The sequence below is a fragment of the Panthera pardus genome, unplaced genomic scaffold (assembly GCF_024362965.1).
Source record: "Panthera pardus isolate Hobbes unplaced genomic scaffold, ASM2436296v1 HiC_scaffold_20, whole genome shotgun sequence".
NCBI lineage: Eukaryota > Metazoa > Chordata > Mammalia > Carnivora > Felidae > Panthera > Panthera pardus.
Genome location: NW_026526766.1, coordinates 73,923,771 through 73,943,160, shown reverse-complemented (window position 1 = coordinate 73,943,160; position 19,390 = coordinate 73,923,771). Strand labels below are relative to the sequence as shown.

Sequence of the window (19,390 nt, the reverse complement as noted above, 5' to 3'; positions counted from 1 at the left end):
CGTTGCCGTCACCGTGGGGAGTGCCACTGCACAGCACGGTCGTTGGCAAAGAAGAAAGATGCATAAAGGTGGCTTCCACAGGACAGGATTGTGCAGGAGGAGGAAAACCCTGGACCCTGAAATTAGGAGACTTGTCTTCTTGTCCTGACTGTCACTGGCTAGTTCCGTGCCTCAGGGTCCCTCGGTATAAAACGAGTCGGGCGGGAGCCTCCTTCAGTGGCACGGCATCAGCATCCTGTGTCGTGCGCAGCAAGAGGCCAGGGTGCTGTGGGGGCTGGCGCTCGGCGGGAGCAGAGGTGTAGGGTGCCGCCCAGCCCCCGCCCCCATAAGGACTCTGGCCTACGCGATGCTTTCTTGCCGCCCACAGCCGACTCCAGGAGTATTCTGCTCTGTTGGCTATGCGAGGATGCTCAGGCCTGCAGCAGGAGATGCCTGCCTATGCCCCGACTCCCTGGGCAGGAGAGGTTTCTCCTGGAATCGGCTGGCCCAGGATGAAACTCTGGGTGCCTCTCCGCTTCGGAGGCTGTCCCATATCCTTCCAGACTCAGACCTGTGGGCAGACCTAACCAGGTGGCTGTGTCCAGGCCTGGACAGGTCATAGGGAAGGAGAAAAGCCCTGAGCTGTAGTGCCCGACAGACCTGGCCGGCGGTAGCCTACAACCTTAGCTGGGTCACTTTGCTCCTCTGTGCCTCAGTGCTTTCCTCTGTGAAACGGGTTGTGGTAAGGATTACATGAACTAATACACGGAAAGCCCGCAATACATAGAAGTTGGCCAGGAAGAATAGCATTTCAAATGCTGCTAGAGTTTGGGCTGATGATGCCCTCAAGTTTCTCCATCTGCCATCAGCAGGACTGAGCATGCTCAATGACAGGGTGCCCTTTAGAAAGTTTATGGGGCTGTGCTGCCACCTGCTGGCCAAGTGCCTTATAGCCCTGCGCCAAAGGCTTTCTAGCCAGGAAGGTTTTTTGGTTTTTTTGGGGGGCCAAAACAAAGGTGGGGGACAGTTGCAGCTTCTGCCTTAGAGGGTGTTTGGGATGTGACTTTCGGGCCAAGCTAGCTGGTCATCAAATTATTAAACGGTAGGGGTGTGTGTAAACCCAGTAATTACACCTGATAGTCCCCGGGGGAAGGAATTGGATTCAAGAAGCCTATTGGTTCGGTTCAGATGATATGTACTGGCATCTCCTGGGTGCTAATTAGCTCCGGGTGTGAGTCCAGCACTGCCCCTTCCAGCGCTCTGACTCTGAGCTGACAGGTACACAAGCACTTAGAGTGGCCAGGCAGCGTCCAGAGCTTTCGACCTGAATTTTCCTATCAGATCTCTCCCGGGAGGTAGCTAAAGGTGGCTCTTTTAGGTGGGGGAACAGAGCCCCTGGAAGGGGAATCCGCACAGAATGGCTGGGATTTGGGGGCAGGCTTCCTGCCTCACCTGGCTTCTCTGAACTTCTCTTTGCTCGTCCGTCACATAAGCATAGCGGTACCCACCGAACAAGTAAGATATGTGCTGGTCAAGAAAACGTGTATCTCCGAGCCCGGCACACGGTACCCAGCATGCAATGCCAGCTCGGGGCTAGGTGCCACCAGACGGTTTTCCAAAGTGGTGGTGCCATTTTATGTCCCCACCAGCAGCTTATGAGGCTTCTGATTTCTCCGCCTCCTGGCCAGCATCTGTCCTTTTGACTTGAGTCATCCGGTGGTGGCCAAGCACCTGACGTGGCATCTCACATGGTTTTTATTTGCGTTTCCCTGGTGGCTAATGACGCTGAGCATCTTTTCGTGTGCTTATGCGTCTGTGTGTCTTCTTCGGAGAGATATGTGTTCTGGTCCTAGCAGAGCCCTTTTCTCCTGCACGCTGTACGATAACGTGGGTCCAAAGAAGTGGAAGGTCAGGAAGGGGGCCAGAGTTTACAGTGTGTCAAGCAAGACGCCAGTGACAGACTCTGGCCAACTCCTCCTCTACTTGTCCCTGCTGCATTTGGGCAAAACCTTTCTCTGTCTCCCTGTCTCCTCCACACGCTTGATTCCACAACACAGGGGCCACCCCCTCTTCCCGCCCGTCGCCGGACTGGGGAGCCTGGCTGCGTGCTGCGCTCACTACCTGGAGAAATCTGTGCTCTGTCACATGGCTCCCAGCACTTTACACGACGCCCCACGTTCCTGCAGGGCCAGGCTGGGAAGGACACGTTTCCACCTGCTCCCTGGATGAGTGGAACAAGACCCTCCGCCTCCTACAGAACCCTAATTATTATCACGTGTCTCTGCTGCTCCACGCTTGGCAAATGGGACCACACGTTACCTCTCTGATGAAGGGGGTTTGCTACAGAGCCTGGGGGTGATCCTAGTCTCCCTGGGATCTGGCTCTGAGATGAGAAGCCCCAAGAAGGCAGTGGGGTCCATGTTACTCATTCACCAGTGTAACCCCAGGGCTGGCACATACTGTAAGATCAATAAACACGAAGTGAATAGGTAGATCGAACTAACCATTTTTTTTTTAAGTTTATTTTGCGAGAGAGCAAGAGAGAGAGCGAGTGTGAGTGGGGGAGGGGTAGAGAGAGAGGGAGAGAGAATCCCAAGCAGGCTCCACGCTGTCAGCACAGAGCCCGATGTCGGGCTCCATCCCACGACCGGGAGATCGAGACCTGAGCTGAGATCGAGAGTCGGTTGGTTGCTTAACTGACTGAGCCACCCAGGCACCCCTGCACCATTTTTTTTAAGTATTCATTTCTTTCTGAGAGAGAGAGAGAGAGAGAGATTGGGGGAGGGACAGAGAGAGAGGGAGACAGGATCCGAAGCGAGCTCTGTGCTGACAGCAGCGAGCCCGACGCGTGGCTCGAACTCACAAACCGTGAGGTCATGACTTGAGCCGAAGTCGGGACGCTTAACCGGCTGAGCCACCCAGGCGCCCCCTGAACCAACCATTTTCGAGACGCTGTTCCGGGTAGGGCACTCCCGTTTATCATCCTTCATCCCTCAAAGTAGGTGTTTATTATTCCCATTTGAGAGGTGAAGACTGAGACCCAGAGAGCAGGGGCCGTGGGCCCAGCTGGGGGGCCTGGCACGGGGTTGACTCCGAACCCGGTGCTCTGCCCGGCCCTGTCTGTGGTTAACGAACGCCGGGCCCTCTCTCCTCAGGTACTATGCGCCTCCGGGACCTACCTCAGCTTCCTCGCCCCAGCCAGCCGCCGCCGAGTGGTCCCCCACTGCCTCCTCCCGGCCGGCGCGGGGGCACCGCCACTCCATCCAGCTGGACCTGGAGGACCTGGAGGAGCTCAACAAGGCCCTGAATCGAGCCGTCCAGGCTGCAGAGAGCATCCGCTGCACCACCAAGCACATGAGCCGCTCCCTGTCAGCCGACCTGCGCCAGGCCCGCAGCCTCAGGGGCTCCTGCCTCTTCTGACTTCACCCTGGAGACTCAGACACAGATGGGGGGCAGGTGGGCCGGCGGCCTGCTGCTGTCCCCCAGGGCGGGAGTCGGCTGGAGCCACTCCCGAGGGCCCCGGCGACCCCTCCCCAGGGGCCTCCTGGCCCTGGGGTGTTGGCCTGGGTATGAAGAGAAGGAACTCCGGGGGGACCGGCCCCTGAAGGAAGTGCTGAGACCGAGGCCACCTTCTGCCCAGGGGCAGCCTCGGGGAGTCTCCTGGTCCTGCACTGCCCGCCTCTGGCTAATATGTATTTTATATACAGATGGACAATTTTTTTTTTTTTTTTTTTACTGTGTTTTCCTGGTCTTAGATCCAACCTACCAGGCCAGATGAGAAGGGATAGGGCCAGAGTCTCTGTTGCAAACCTGTCTCCTCACCGGTGACCAGCCCCTCCAGCGTAGGCGTTTCTGGGAAGGACACAGCCGTGCACTTTCCTCCTGGTGACTGGGGATCAGAAGGGCACTTTGACACCATTGAAACGTCAAGACGGCAGGCCCCCAGGATAACATGCGCCCAGCTTCTCCGGAGAGGACTTTCCCGTGGGCCTGCTGGGAAGGGGACACCCCCAGGGAGGGCCCAGGAAGCTGTCCATCTTGGTCCCTCTCTGTACCTCATCCCCTGAGCCCCAGCTCTGTCCCTGGGATCCCTGTGGAACTGGGCTAGTGGCCAAGCTGCCTGCCAGACCCTGGTCTGCGGCCGGGAGGCCAGCCCGTCTCTGGCTCCCTACCTTGTAGCAGAGTGCGTACCTCAGCTTTTCTGGAATGTGTATGCATCAGTGATATTTGTATATTTGAGGCATTTAAAAATCTATTTTCGTTATGAGGGCAAATGAAGAAGAATGAATATTGATCTTTGAAAAAAAAAAAAAAAGAAAGGAAAAAAAAACATTCCCGAAGCTGCCCACATCTGTGGTGTGTGTCGTCAACTTGTGGTTTCTTTTTTAATTTTTTTTTTAACGTTTATTTATTTTTGAGACAGAGAGAGACAGAGCATGAATGGGGGAGGGTCAGAGAGAGAGGGAGACACAGAATCTGAAGCAGGCTCCAGGCTCTGAGCTGTCAGCACAGAGCCTGACGTGGGGCTTGAACCCACGAACCATGAGATCACGACCTGAGCCGAAGCCAGAAGCTTGACCGATTGAGCCGCCCAGGTGCCCCAAGATACCGATGCTTGAGCTAAATATTCAGCACGGGGCACTCACGGTTCACACACCACCCCCACTATGTGCCTCCTCCGTTGATGAGAGACTGAGGTCCCGGCGGGCTATCTGCCTGGCCTCGCAATGTCTGACTCTAAAATCCGTTTTCTTTACTGTTCTTTTCTTCCTAACAACCATAAGATTTTCTCCCCAACGCCTGCTATGTCTTCCCATGGCTTTCTCGTCAGCCCCCCTCACTTTCCACACACTCCTCCCTGCCCACCAGGCCCTGTTTCTACTTCATTTTTCAGCTGACCCTTCTCAGTGCACTTGAAAATGGCAGTTAGCCGAGAAGGGAAGATTTCCTGTAGGTTCTGAGCCTCTGAGCCTACCCTGTCCTGGATGCCAAGAGGCTGCTCCGGGATACGAGGACGGGAACGGGGAGCCAAGGGCACAGGTGGGGGCGCAGGGCGGTGTCCCCAGCCTCAGTGCCCGGGGTGCAGCGTGGCTCTTGGGAGGGTGGTGTCACAGGTGCCACAGGGCAGGGCGTCAGGTGCCGGGGCTATGACTCTGTTGCTCTGGATGGCTTTAGCCACTCGCTCCTGGAATTGCTCTGAACGATGTGGCCCCAAGTCTTCTGCCACCAAGTGGTGCTGCTTCCCTCGCGTGACCATAAATCACAAGCCATCAGGTCTGGAAGGAGCTGGCCTTCCTTGCTGGACTCCTCGCTTTAGGTGCCCAGTATTTCTGTGCCATGGAGAGGGCCTGCCTCGGATGTGGCCCCATCTCGAGGGCTGCAAACTTGTTTGCAAGTTGACTGCTTTCCAGGGGCCAACCTCCCCCCTTGTTTTATCCTGTGGGCGTCAGGTGGGCACTGTGAGGGCACTTCGTGGAGACAGCTGCTCTGGCCTAGGCCCCAAGGCCTCTGCGTCTCCCCGTCCTGTCCCCTGCCCAGGTACCCTCCTCTTGCCAGGATGCTCACAGCGGCCTCTGCCAGAGTCTTTCTGCCTCCAGTCGGGCCCCTCCCAACTCGCCTCCCCAGATGGCCAGGGTAACGTCTAAGGTGAGGTCCTTTGTGCTCGGTACCACACGCCAGAGTCCTCACCGCCCCCATTCACCTGAGCTACCAGGGCCTCCTGCTTCGATGTTTCTCAGACTCGCCCTCTCAGATCCTTGGCTTATAGCTGGAACAACAGGTGTTACAAGCTGCTGTTCGTAAATCTTTCTAGACTGGTTCGGATGCCCCTTCCAGGAAGCCTTCCCAGATTTCCACTGCAGGAGGCACCTCCCCCATGTTGGGCTCCCACAGCATTTGGTGCCTGTCATCGTCCAACCTGTGCCGGGTGTTACAGCAGGGGCTCTTCTGAGTAGAGGGACAGGGGCTTACCCAGTGATCAGCCGGGGCTCAGCCCAGGGCAGGCTTCAACGTGTGTGAATGAGTGACCAAATGAATGAATGAGCGAATGACACCCTGCCTGCTTCCAATGCAGAAGCTTTATTGATACCACTGAGACAAAGACCGGAGGTACAAAGGGTGGGCATAGGGCTGAGGATGGGTCCCAGAGTCCCCAAGCTCCTAACCCAAGCTGTGTCCTCCTAGGACCCCTCGTTTTCCTTCTGCTTTTCTTCCTGGTGCTCTTTCTCCAATGGCCCACACACATCCTGGAAGACAGAAGGAGCGCAGTGATAGGGGCAGGGCAGGGCTCTTGCCAGGGGAAGGGTGGAATGAGCTCCAGACCGTGGCCCCAGCTTAGACCCTGCTGCCTAGCTGGGTGACCTTGGGCAAGGCATTTTTCCTCTCTGAGGCTCAGCTTCACCTCAGAAGGGGGGCTCGAGCCCTTAGAACAACTGCCATTTACTGAGGACTTGCCGAGCCTTTATGTTGATCTGGATTCCTCACAACCGTTGGGTAGGTGATGTAAGCGAGGTTCAGGATGGCCGTGTGGCCTGTCCAAGGTCCCCAGCCAGCAGATGGGGCGGGGGGGTGGGGGGAAGCGGGGAGCAGGGCTGCGAGCCCAGTCCTTTCCCGCAGCTCCCCGGAGCAGGGAGGGGAGGTGGTCTAGGGGTGGTCACGAGGGATGACCTCAGGCAGCAGAGACATTTTTATTTCAATAATCCTGAAAGTATTTCATGTATATCCCCCCCCCCCGCAAAAGTGTCACCAGCTCATCAGCTCTGTGATTTCAGATGTTACTGCCCAGGGCAAGACCATGTAAAGCCTCTCATTGGGCACAGGTCGAATGGAAAGCATTAAGATGATTTTATACGTACTTGTCAGTTACAGCAAAAGTCAGGATGGTAGTCCTGGGCTTGGGGCCATTTGGGTGGTGCTGAAAACCACAATACCCACTCCCCAGCCACAGGTATTTGAAGTCTGGGGTGTGGCCGGTAGTTGTCAACGATCATTACCCTTGTGTGTTTCTTTGTCACGTTCCCATGGCCACACTTGTGTCTGCTGTTCCCCTCCTTTCCAAGCCACCCCCCCCCCCCCCCCGCCCCGCTCTGGATGCCCTTCCTGTTTCACAGTGACTTTTCCTTCCTGGTTCCTCATCCCGTGGGCTTGCAGGAAACTCCGCTGTCCCTGCAGTGAGGCAGGTGCTTAAAAGTAGGATGTCCTATCTCACTGCACAGCCTGGGCCGGCAGCTCGCCACCCTGGGCCTCTGGGGCTGCCCATGGCAGAGTCACCCTGAGGGTGGGCTCAGCCCAGTCCTCCCTGCCTTCACCTGTTTCTCATCGGAGTACACGATTTCTGACTTCTGCATGCCCATGCACATGATGGCTTCGTGGAACTCTCTCATTTGCTCCTGGGTCGCTTGTGGCTTGTCAGCTGCAGGAGGGAGCGAGGGGACGTTGGGTGAGCATGCTGGGGTCCTAGCTGGGAAGCCAGGGAGGGTGGGGGAGCTGGGGGCCCGGCCGCAGGGGAAGGGGTCCTGGGCGAGGTAGAAGAAGTTTGAGGGATGCCTACTGTAGAAGGACAGTCCCATGTTCTGCTCGTCTTTCGGGAAGAAGGCAAGCATGAAGGTCGTGGGATCCTTGGTGAGCAGGAGGTAGCCAAATTTTTCTTTGCCGAACTCTGGAGGGGAAAACCACTGGGTGAGACCACACAGCACAGTGGTCCCCAATGGTGGGCAAGGAGCCCTGGGCATGCCCATGGCCACACAGCAATGAGTGAAGGCCAGGGGTTCACCTGGGTCACACATCCCTAGTCCCATTGTGTGCCGGGCCCTGTGCTACTATGTGGAATCACAGCCTCACACGGGCTGTGACTGTCAGGGCCTTTCTCCCCATTTTCCAGATGAGGAAAATAAGGCCCAGACAGGAGCCTCAGGGCTGCTGAGTGCTGTTGGCTTAATTCCATTGGCATTTGTAGATTCCTACTATGTGCTCTCTCTGGGGTGACAGCGGGGATATGAGTGAACTCACTGCGTGCCCGACAAACACTGCCACCCTCAGATCCTAGAGGAGAAAAGGTGGTTGGAGAGAGGCAGGACCACAGCCAGACTTGGGTTTGAGTCCTAGTTCTAATTACAGGCTGTGTGACTCCAGGGCAACTGCTTGACATCTCTGTTTCTCTGTTTCCTCATCTGATCGCTGTAATGTCCTCCTAAGGTTGTTCGTGAGTATTCAGGGGGTCAATTCATGTAAGGCACTTCCAGCAGTGCCTGGCACATAAGTAAGAGCTCACATATGTTGGCAGTTATTCCTGAGTATTGCAGTGTGCAGACACCAGGACCTCGGAGATGGAAGAAATGGGCCTGTCCTGTGTTCTCTGTGCCTCCAGCCTCCAGGGCCTTAGCCCCAGCACCTCCTCTTTTGGCTGGCCCACCCAGCTGTCCCCAGGCTCCCACGTGTGGGCTGGATCTCACCGTGTTTAGACAGACTCCCATTCTCCCGCTGGACATTCAGGTAGCTGGAGTTATAGACGCACTGGTTCCCTCTAACAGACAGAAGGGGGGAGAAAAACAGGAAGACCGTCAAGGAGAAGTGGACAATCACTGACCACCATCATCGAGGGGCAAGAGTCGGTGGTGATTAGAGTCCACTCTCCCCATTCCATGGATGAGAAGGCTGAGGTCAGGAAGAGGGAGGGACTTGATCAAGGTTACCCAGCAGCTAGGAGCAGAAGCTTGGGGCTAGCATGTGGGGAGGGGGGTCTCACATGGTTAGGTAATCTCTGACCAGTATTTTGTCCTCTGTGTAGTTGATGTCAAAGTAAAAGAAGGCCGCTTGGATCGTTCTAGACGACTCGTTGAACTCTGGGTAGCGGAAGGCCGAGGCGATGTAAAACCACTTGCCGGAGAGCTGGGTTGGAGAGAGAAGCCAGGAGCTGATGATGGAGGCCGAGGGCAGAATCCCTGCCAGTCAGCCGGGCAGATTTATCCCTCCATTTTGCACACGGGGAGCCTGGGGCCCCAGGCGAGGAGCGGGCATGCAGGAGGTCACTCTGAGGGTCAGGCACCTCCCCCAGCCGCTGGGTGGCCCCTCGTGCAGTACAGGAGGCTCCCTCTGAGGGGCCTTGCAATGAGACTTCTGGGTTTGGAAGCAGAAGAATGCCCCCAGAGGCTGGTCAGAATGCCACCCCAGGACCCGGGGGGAGAAGAATGCAGAGGTGGGGAAGGGGGTTGACCGCAAGCCAGCAGGAGAAAGGGAAGCCCAGAGAAGGAGGCAGCTGCCCACAGCACTCAGGGGCCCCGGGCATGCACCTGGTCCAGGGTGGCGTTGGTGATAGGTGCCGCTGTGAGGTTGGCACACTCTGGGCTCTGCGCTTCCAGCAGAGGAAGGAGGCTCAGGACAGCAAGGGCCCAGGACAGCACCATGCCTGGAGGGAGAGGCACCTGGAGTCAGGCAGAACTGGTGGCTGTAGGGTACAGTGACCTTTATAACGAGCTGTGGGTGGAGTCCTGGAGCCCCCTGGTGACACATCAGGTGACTGCTTGCGAAATGCCTGGCACAAACCTTTCCCTCCTTCCCCCAAAACCGGCAGTGGCTAAAGCCTGCAAGCCTGGGTCTAACTTAGACCGGCTGTTCAAAGCCAAGGGGGGTGTGGGCTGGAGGGGTATTGTCAAACATGGGTAGATTTCAATAGAGGGGCCTCTAAGCAAGCGCTTATGTTTTTGGGTGTTTTGTTTTGTTTTGTTTTAAAAGCTCTTATGTTTTTACCCAATTCGTGTCCCACTGAGCATTCAGACTTGAGCAAGACCTAACCGTAAATCAAACGCAGGTGGCAGCTTAGAGAGTTCCCAGGCTAGGTGGGGTGGGGGTGGGGAATGGGATGGGGGAGGGTCAAGGGTTGGGGAGAGGGCAAAACATGGATTCTATCCCAACTGATTGTGGTAACAGCTGTGGACCAGCACAAGTCCGGTGGGGTGGGGGGCAGCTGAATCTTGGAGGAAAGAAGGGATGTTTCCAAAAGAAGGAGGCGTCTAAGTTATATTGCCTATTTCCAGTAAATGTGGTATTATCTGAACTCTCTCCCAAAATCTGGAACGAGAAATTATGTCCATGTGGTCCCCACCCCCGGCTATGTGAGCAGGGGGGTGGGCCTCTCTTTTCACCAGTTGGTCCCCAACCCTGGCCAGTGGTCACCGTTGCAGAATGAGAGCTTCCATTGCCTGCTTGCATTTTTACCTGACAAGGTCAGATTGGTATCCCTAAGAATAAACGCGTTCAAAAAGTTTTATTATGTCGTGCTTACAATTCTATGTTCTTGTCCATTTCATGTATTTTGAGTCATTTTTCATGTTTTGGTGCAGTCCGCGGTCATAATTTTAGTGGATGCATCCCCTTTCGTTCGCTTCCTAGATTCCAACATACTTAATGATGTCCTCCCTTTATATCTATGGCATTTTGTTTTATTTTTCCAGCTTTATTGAGACATAATTGCCCATAGCATTTCACATTGTGATGTTTCCTCTCCTAAGTGTCAGAAACGGCCAAATCGCTTTCTAAAATTACCATACCGTTCAAGAGAAAGAAAAATGTGTCACGTACAAACTCACAGTGTAATTCAAAACAGCGAAAAACTAGAAACAGTTCAAATACCCGTCATCGGGAAAATGGAGAAACACATTGTGGCATTTTCGTAAATGGAACATTACTTCCCGATAAAAACAAATGAACTTCCGATTTGTAAGACAACGTGAATGAATCTCAAAAACAGTACGCTGAGCAAAAGGAGCCAGACTTAAGAAAGCACACACTGTAGGGGCACCTGGGTGGCTCAGTCGGTTAAGCGTCCGACTTCAGCTCAGGTCACGATCTCACGGTCCGCGAGTTCGAGCCCCGCATCGGGCTCTGGACTGATGGCTCAGAGCCTGGAGCCTGCTTCCGATTCTGTGTCTCCCTCTCTCTCTGCCCCTCCCCCGTTCATGCTCTGTCTCTCTCTGTCTCAAAAATAAATAAACGTTAAAAAAAATAAAAATAAAAAAAAAAGAAAGCACACACTGTATAGTTTCCATTTGTAGAAAGTTCTAGAATAGCCAAAACTAATCTATAATGGTAGAAATCGGATCAGCGGTTGCCTAGGGCAAGGAGGGGAGTCTGACTGCCAAAGGTTGTAAGGTTCAGCACTTTCTGAAGTAGGTGGCATTGTTCCAAATTTCCACTGCAGGGGTGGTTACACACATAATGTACGTTTGTGAAAACTCATTGAACTGTAAACCTAAAATGTGTGCATTTTATTGTACGCCAATTATACCTCAATTAAGTTGATTTAAAAAAAAAAAAAACAACTCTCTTCCCAAACAGAGAAGACAAAAAACACTAACGCTGTTTAATACGGTGCCAATTTGGCGATGCCCAGATGAGTCCCTTTCTCCACATCCTCGTCAGAAGTGAAAATCCCTCTTTTCTTTCTTTGCTTGCCAGCTCACTTAGTGTTCTGAATTTGCATTGCTCTAATCTGAGCCTTGAGAAAAGGATTGGAGCTTGTTGGCAAGGAAGAGTGGAGGTGACAGGACACGGGGCGCATAAAGGACCTGGAGGGCCCCTATGAGACAGCACGGGAGTGACGGGGCCGATGCTGGAGAGGGTCGGCGGGAACCGAGTGTGCAGGGCACAGAAGCCAGGCTGGGGAGTTCGCAAAGGGCTCTGCAGGTGCTGGATGAAATAGAAAGGTTTTAAGTAGGGTGGGAGACGAATAGTCAGATTTGCTCTTTAGAAAGAGCCCTCTGTCTGCAGTGGGGAAGGTGGGGAGGGGGAGGGGAGGGCACCACCTTGGGAGAGCAGTCAGAGGCTGCTGCAGTGGGACTGGGGACAGATTTGACACACTGCTTATGTCAAAGAGAAGCTGGGTGTTCTATGGGGACAGCACTACCATTACCCCGGACCCTTGGGGCTTCTGCCCACACCCCAGAGCTTTAGAGGATCTCCCATATCACACGCATACACACAGGCGCGTGCACACACGTACGGTTCATTAAATAACACAGAAGCACCTCTGTCCAGCGGGATCTGGTGCCTGGTTCCGGCACAGAATGACCCACAGCCCTAAACATCCCTGAACGACCAACGCTGTTCAGACCCCAGGGGAACAGTTCTTCCCTCTTGTGCCCTATCCTTGGATCGCGTTGGGTGGCCAGATGTTTTGTGAGTAGCATAGGGAGAGATGAAAGCTTCTCTAACGGTGAGCAAATGGGGTGCTGCTCCTCGGGAGTGAGCGGTCTTCACTGTCGCCCAGGTGCCCTTTGGAGGTCCGTCTCGCTCTCTCCCAGGAGGCGTTACTTTCCAAGTGGTTCCTTCGAGCACACCCAGCTCTCCCCCTGACACAGTACACTTTTCTCCATCTTCTTCCATGTCAAGGATGGATTAGGACCTCTCTGGATGGAGGGTCTGGACAGCCCTCCCTACCCTGCCCCTCCATCTGGCCCGGGTATCTTGTCAGGAGAAGTTTGGCAAGTTTGGCAGGAAATAGATAAGCAATTGGGGCCACGCAGGATGGTGAGGAAATATTTGTCCTGGCTTGACTGCTTGCTAGCTGCGTGACCTTGGGCCAGTTACTTAACTTCTCTGTGCCTCAATTTCCCCATCTGTAAAATGTGGATACTGATGGTTGCTACTTTATCAGGTTGTTAAGAGGATTAAATCAGCGTGCAGTTGTGAAATGCTTGTTATAAGAAACAAACTTGCTTCTAAGAGTCGGCCAGTCATAACACCACTATCATCAGTGTAATGACAAGCTGGGGTAAGGAGAAAAGACAGATTCTTGCATTCCAGAAGTACCTCCAGGGGGCGCCTGGGTGGCTCCGTTGGTTAAGAGTCCGACTCTGGATTTTGACTCAGGTCATGATAGAGGGTCATGGGATTGAGCCCCTTGTCAGTCTCCGTGCTGGGCGTAGAGCCTGGTTAACATTCTCTCTCCCTCTCCCCCTGCTCCTTTCCCCCATTTGCTCTCTCTTTCCCTCTCTAAAATAAAATCTAAAAAAGAAAAGAAAAAAGGAATACTTCTGGGATTTTGGGATACATCCCACTTCTAAAGACATCAAAATGCAGAAATATGTAGATAGTAGGTTCAAGAGAATAGATACTTTCCCCATTGGATGGGTAAGGAAGCAAATGGCTCAGAGAGGTCAGGTGAACGGTGAGGTTTAGATGATCGGGGAAACGCACCCACTGTAAACGATTCGGTTCCAAGAAAGCCACTTTATACTTGTCTCTCCCTTGAGGCCAGGGCTGAGCTCTGTGCCTGATGACTAATCTGTGAGCTTCTACGTGAACGGCCACGAAGAATACACTGGCAGAGCAAATGATCCTAATTAGGAACTTTGTGTTTGGGCTGAGGAAACACTCAAAAAGATTTGCTCAAGTTCAGATCCTGTTCTGTCGTCTTGGACAATTTATGTAACCTCTTTGGACTTGGCTTTCCTCATCTGAAGAACCAGAGGAGTAACACGTGTCTCACGAGAGCTGTGCATGAGATGAAAACATATCACTCTCAACAGGGCTCCCGCTCACGGTCAGTGTGCCAGAAAACACAGCCACTCTTATTTTGAAAGGTGCTTTTATTGGGTTGAACCATATGCAACCGCACTTTATAGAGCAGTTGAATATCATTCAGTTTCATACGATCTGCCCTACTTATTGCAGAGCGATAGCTCTGTGTGTGGCTAGCAAGCAGGGAAGGGCATATCACCCCCATTTTGCAGAGGGAGAAACTGAGGCCCAGAGAGAAAGCATGACCAGTCCAAGGCCATGGCCCAGTCAGGAAGCTGGGACTGGAATCCACCTGCCTGCCTCTTCCCTTCTTGCTCGTCTTTTCCTCCTTTTCCCAGCACAGGGCAGCTGGGCATTGATGGCATGTGACTGTCCACGGCTGGGGCTTGATTCATTGTGGACAGAGCAAACACAGGATTGGCCCCACCTGGGAAGTCCACTCTGGCTGTTTCCTGACACTCGGTTGTGTAATGGGAGACTGGGAACTATAGGTGTTTCCAGCCCCAGAAGAGCTGCCTTGTGGTCCCCAACAATCTCCTACCTGCCCCTGCCAGGAAGGAGCTGGCCCAGCTTCGGAGGCCTCGCTGGCCAGGTCACAGAGGCCTTCCTGGGAGTACAGGCTGGGAGTTGTGAATGTCACAGCTTTAACATAGCCCTTCTTCTCTTCCCTCTGGCCCTTCCTCCTGACTCTCTCATCCCCTCCGCATCTCCAAAACCATGCAGATCCTGCTGATGCCTCTGGAGCTCTGACTGTGGCACGGAGCACTTTCCTGTCCCCTGGCTCAGCTGGCTGCCTCCTGGACGCTCCATAGTGCCCCAGTACAGCTCAAACCCACCTTGGCCACCAGCCCAAACCCTGCTCTCCTGTGCAACCTGTGGCTTGTCCTACTCCCTGGGACTCCCACAGCCTATGCTATAGCATCCCCAAATATGCAGTGTGGCCTTTACTTCCAAGCCTTGGCAGGTGCTGTACCCTCTCCTCCCAGTGCCTTTTGTCACCTGGCAAACCTTTGTTCAACCTCTATCAGCATCAGCTTGGATGGTTAGTTTTATGTGTCAAGTTAACTGGGCCATGCGGTACCTAGATATTTAGTCAAATATTCTGGGTGTATCTGTGAGGGTGTTTTTAGATGAGATTACCATTTGAATGTGTAGTCAGAGTAAAGCAGATTGCCACCCCCCCCCCCAAGTGTGGGTGGGCCTCATCTAATCTGTTGAAGGCCTCAATAGAATTAAGAGTCTGCGTAAGAGCCTGACTGGTGGAGATGGACGTCAGTCTTTTGCAGCCTTTGGACATGAACTGAAACATTGTTTCTTCCCAGCTTTCCAGCCTGCCAGACTTTACACTAGAAGGACACCATCAGCTCTCCTGGGTCTTGAATTGGCCAACTCACTCTGCAGATCCTGGGACTTGCCAACGATCATAATCATGTGAGCCGATTCCTAATGATAAATCTCTTTACAGGGGTGTCTGGATGGCTCAGTCGGTTGAGCGTCTGGCTCTTGAGTTTGGCTCAGGTCATGATCCTAAGGTCATGGGATCAAGCCTCGAGTCGGGTTCCATGATTAGCATGGAGCCTGCTTGAGGTTCTCTCCCACCACCTCCCCCCTACCCCACCTCTCTCTCTCTCTCTCTCTCCCCTCCCTTCCCTTCCCCACTCACACACATACTCTCTCTCTCTAAATAAATTTTAAAACATCTCTTCACACACACACACACACACACACACACATCCTACTGGTTCTGTTTCTCTAGAAACCCTGATTAATACAGAGCGTGACCTCCTGACAAGCCTCCCTGTGCTGGGATTGCATCAGCCACGCCCTCCCCAAACACCGCCCACCCCAGCCTGGCCTCTTGCTCCCTGCACCCAAGGTCCAACACCTCCAGCTGCCTCCACCAGACCCAGAGCCCCCCCCACCAGGCGCCCTGCCAGGACTGTCTCTGTAACTGCAGTGCCCGCATACGGCTTGACCCAGGGAAGGCGCATGCTGAGACACGCATGTCAAGGAAATGTTCCAGCGAGCCTTGTTGAACAAGTTTGAGCACCTCCTGCACGCTGCACTCTGTGGCCACGGCAGAGGACAAGACCCAGCCCCTGGCCTTGCAGAGCTTCCTGTGGGGTTGACACACATTAGCGTGACTGAACTTTTCCATCTGCAGGACCGGAAGCCTGCTTCAACAGCTGGGCAAACTCTCTGGGGTGACAATATATGGTGGACCTTAGGAAATGATTCAAGAAGAAGGCCTTTCTGTTTCATCCTTGATTAATTTTCGGTCAGAGAAACGAAAAGAATATTCTTATCTTATTTCCAAGTTTGTTTGTTTGGTGTTTCCTAGTTTTGGAAAACTGTTTTCTAGATTCAGGAAATAGTGTGGGATCTCAATTCTTGAGCACACGCTAGAATCTCCAGGGAGACTTGTTTGTTTGTTTTTATTTATTTATTAATAATTGATTGTCACATTAGCTAACATAGAATGTACACAGTGTAGTCTTGGCTTCAGGAGTAGATGCCTGTGATTCATCACTTACCTACAATACCCATTGCCCATCCCAACAGGTGCCCTCCTCAATGCCCATCACCCATTTTCCCCACCCCCAACCCTCCCCCATCAACCCTCAGTTTGTTCTCTGTATTTAAGAGTCTCTTATGGTTTGCTTCCCTCTCTGTTTGTAACTTTTTTTTTCCTTCCCTTCTACTATGATCATCTGTTAAGTTTCCCAAATTCCACATATGAGTGAAATCATATGATACCTTTCTCTGACTGGCTTATTTCACTTTGCATAATGCCCTCCCGTATCATCCAAGTTGTTGCAAATGGCAAGATTTCATTCTTTTTCATCGCCAAGTAGCATTCCATTGTATATATAAACCACATCTTTTTAAAAAATTTTTTTATTTACTTTTGAGACAGAGAGAGAAACAGTGTGAGCAGGGGAGGGGCAGAAAGAGAGAGAGGGAGACACAAAATCTGAAGCAGGCTCCAGGCTCTGAGCTGTCAGCACAGAGCCCGATGCAGGGCTCAGACCCACAAGCTGTGAGATCATGACCTGAGCCGAAGTCGGACACTTAACCGACTGAGCTACCCAGGAGCTCCCCTAAACCACATCGTCTTTATCCATTCATCAGTTTATGGACATTTAGGCTCTTTCCATAATTTGGCTATTGTTGATAGCACTGCTATAAATATTGGGGTACATGTGCCCCTATAAATCAACACTCCTGTATCCTTTGGAGGAATTCCTAGTAGGGCTACGGCTGGGTCGTAGGGTAATTCTATTTTTAATTTTTTAAGGAGCCTCCACACTGTTTTCCAGGGTGGCTGCACCAGTTTGCATTCCCAACAGTGCAAGAGAGTTCCCCTTTCTCTGCATCCTCGCCAGCACCTGTTGTCGCCCGAGTTGTTAATTTTAGCCACTCTGACCGGTGTGAGGTGAAATCTCAATGTGGTATTGGATTCGTATTTCAGGGAGGCTTATTTAAGACACAGATCGCTGGGCCCCACCCTGGGAGTTTGTGATTCAGTAGTGTGGGATCTGGGCTGAAAATCTGCCTTTGTAACCAATTCCCAACTGCTGCTGGTTCTGCTAATCCCAAGGGGCCATGCTGAGCTCCCCCCTACCCCCACTTGTCAGTTGCCTTGGGTTTGAATCAAAGCTTTGCCTTGGCCTTGGCAGGTGACCTCGGGCACTTCGCTGGCTGTAGTTACCTTGTATTTAAGACGACGGGGTGTATCTGGGATGTGGGGATCTCTAAGCCCTTCTAGACAATGAATCCTGGGCTCTATGGATGGGATTTTTGGAGCCACGGCAAAGCAGCAGCACCTGGTGCTCCCTGTCTGGGGGTGGGGGATGGGTGGGGGGAGAGACCCTGATGACCTGGAAACTTACAGCACGGTTTTAAAACATAAAATTCCGAATATGAATCCAACTGCTTGTGATTTGTTCTTTCTCCTGGGTGAGAAGGGCGGAAAAGGTTTGATTCATTCAAGCTCCCAGGGTGGGAGGAGCAAGCCAAGAAAGGAAGAACTCTGAACCAGAGGTCAGGAGTTACAGGTTCCAGGTCTGGCGGGGTATAACTATGTCCTAATGTGTCTCAGATATCGAATGGGAGCATACTTATGCTAAAAACAAAACAAAACAAACAAAAACTATTGTTGGGGCGCCTGGGTGGCCCAGTCGCTTGAAGGTCCAACTCTTAGTTTCAGCTCAGATCATGATCTCTTGGTTTTGTGAGTTCGAGCCCCGTGTCTGGCTCTCTGCACTGGCAGAGATTCTCTGGGATTCTGGCTGGAATTCTCACCCTCCTCCTCCTGTCTGCCCTTCCTCTGCTCACACTGTCTCTATCTCCCTCAAAATAAATAAATAAATAAATAAATAAACTTAAATAATATCAAAAAAAATAACTGCTGTTTACCTGACATTCAAATTTATCTCGGTGGTCCTGTCTATTCGCTTGCTGAAACCAGCCATCTCTCAGATTCTCACTCACTTCCTCCAAGACAGGTGATATTGTGTCCTCTCTCGAGTATAGGTAAGAAATGCTCGTATTGAAGCACTGTCCGCAAGGGCCGAAAGACGGAAACGACCCAGATGTCCATCAGAGGATGAGCAGAGAACAAAAATGCGGTATACCCATACAGTAGAATATGAGTGAGTCATAAAAAAGAATGAAGTACTGTATGGAAACATATACCACAAGGGGGAACCTTGAAATCATGATACATGAAAGAAGTCAATCACAGAAGGTGAGCTTTGGGGGCACCTGGGTGGCTCAGTCGGTTAAGTGTCCGACTTCGGCTCAGGTTCGTGGATTAGAGCCCCACGTGCCAACAGCTCAGAGCCTGGAGCCTGCTTTGGATTTCGTGTCTCCCTCTCTCTCTGCCCCTCCCCTGCTCACACTCTGTCTCTCTCTCTTAAAAAACAAATAATAAACATTAAAAAAAAAAAGGGCCAGCTTTCTATGGGAGGAAAGGGACATTAACGAGACTGACCTTTCCCATCTTCCAAACATTTTCTGTTTATATGAAATACGATTCCATTTGTATGAATTATCCACAGCAGGCAAAGTCAAAAAGCAGATGGGTGGTTTTCCAGGGGCTTGGGCAGAGGGGAATGGGGAATGACTGCTTCATAAGTATGGAGTTTCCTTTTAGGGTGATGAGAATGTTCTGGAACTAGATAGTGGTGATCGTTTCACAGCACTGTGAATGTACTAAATGTCACGAATGCTAAGTCTTATGTGTATGTTACTATGGTAAAAAAAAAAAAAAAAAAAAAAGCAATTGTTCATGGTAACCTCAATATACCCCCTCCGTGTCATGGGTTGAATTGTGTCCCCCAAAAAGATATGCTGAAGTCCTCCCCTTATTACCTGTGAATGTGGCCTTACCTGGAAATAGGGTCTTTTGCAGACGTAATCAACTGAAGATGAGCTCATTCATGTGGACCCTCATCCACTATGACTGGTGTCCTTATAAAAAGATGTGCGGAGACACACGGGAGAAAGAATGCCACGTGACTAAAGAGGCAGAGACCACGGTGCTCCAGCCGGAAGCGGAGGAATGCCTGGGGCCACCGGAAGCTGATCAGGGTAAGGAACCTCTCCTAGAAGCGTGGGGGATGGGGGGCGCTGGCACCACTTGGATTTCAGACTTCCAGGCTGCAGAGCTGGGAGAGAATGCATTTCTGCTGTCCTAAGCCTCCAGGTTTGCGATGCTGTTACAGCAACCCTAGGGAAGGAATACGCCATGGGACCCCGACCACCCCCCTTTCAGTACTCACCCCCGTGCTGACTCCATGCCGTCTCCCTCTCTCTCTCTCTGCCTCCCTCCTTTGAGGGAAGCAGCATAAACAGGGCATCCCCTGAGCATCTTTTCTCCCCCCCCCCCCCC

At 52.5% G+C, this 19,390-nt stretch overlaps 2 protein-coding genes and 1 long non-coding RNA gene across 7 annotated transcripts in view; 2 read left to right on the top strand and 1 right to left on the bottom strand.

Annotated features, from left to right (window-relative positions):
* The window catches only part of AKNA (AT-hook transcription factor), a 55,615-nt gene extending 51,362 nt beyond the window's left edge, over positions 1–4,253 (top strand). For all 4 annotated transcript variants that reach the window (XM_053908222.1, XM_053908224.1, XM_019454057.2 and 1 more), the window contains exon 22: positions 3,135–4,253. In XM_053908222.1, the coding sequence (XP_053764197.1) occupies positions 3,135–3,399 (265 nt within the window). In that variant the 3' untranslated portion in view covers positions 3,400–4,253. The remainder of the gene's footprint in view (positions 1–3,134) is intronic.
* Positions 4,254–6,041: 1,788 nt separating this feature from the next.
* LOC109269930 (alpha-1-acid glycoprotein-like) lies at positions 6,042–9,433 on the bottom strand. Its single transcript, XM_019454073.2, has 6 exons — positions 9,267–9,433; positions 8,723–8,865; positions 8,430–8,500; positions 7,529–7,636; positions 7,287–7,390; positions 6,042–6,224 (listed from the first exon to the last, which is right to left on the bottom strand). The coding sequence occupies exons 1-6, from the start codon at positions 9,378–9,380 to the stop codon at positions 6,159–6,161; spliced, it is 606 nt and encodes a 201-aa protein (XP_019309618.2). The 5' UTR covers positions 9,381–9,433; the 3' UTR covers positions 6,042–6,158.
* Positions 9,434–13,617: 4,184 nt separating this feature from the next.
* LOC109269932 (uncharacterized) lies at positions 13,618–19,385 on the top strand. 2 transcript variants are annotated; one of them, XR_002081340.2, is made up of 4 exons: positions 13,618–14,458; positions 14,817–14,925; positions 18,031–18,244; positions 18,911–19,385. It is a non-coding gene; the product is annotated as an uncharacterized LOC109269932 (long non-coding RNA). The 2 variants fall into 2 exon arrangements; XR_002081339.2 differs by having other exon boundaries at positions 13,618–14,925.
* Positions 19,386–19,390: the final 5 nt, after the last annotated feature.

Excerpts from the sequence above, each read along its gene's own strand:
- LOC109269930 (XM_019454073.2), bottom strand. The coding sequence starts at position 9,380 with ATGGTGCTGTCCTGGGCCCTTGCTGTCCTGAGCCTCCTTCCTCTGCTG. Across the intron at positions 8,866-9,266 it reads CCAACGCCACCCTGGACCAG|CTCTCCGGCAAGTGGTTTTA; the intron begins GTGCATGCCCGG and ends TCTCCAACCCAG. Across the intron at positions 6,225-7,286 it reads TGTACTCCGATGAGAAACAG|GATGTGTGTGGGCCATTGGA; the intron begins GTGAAGGCAGGG and ends TCTGTCTTCCAG.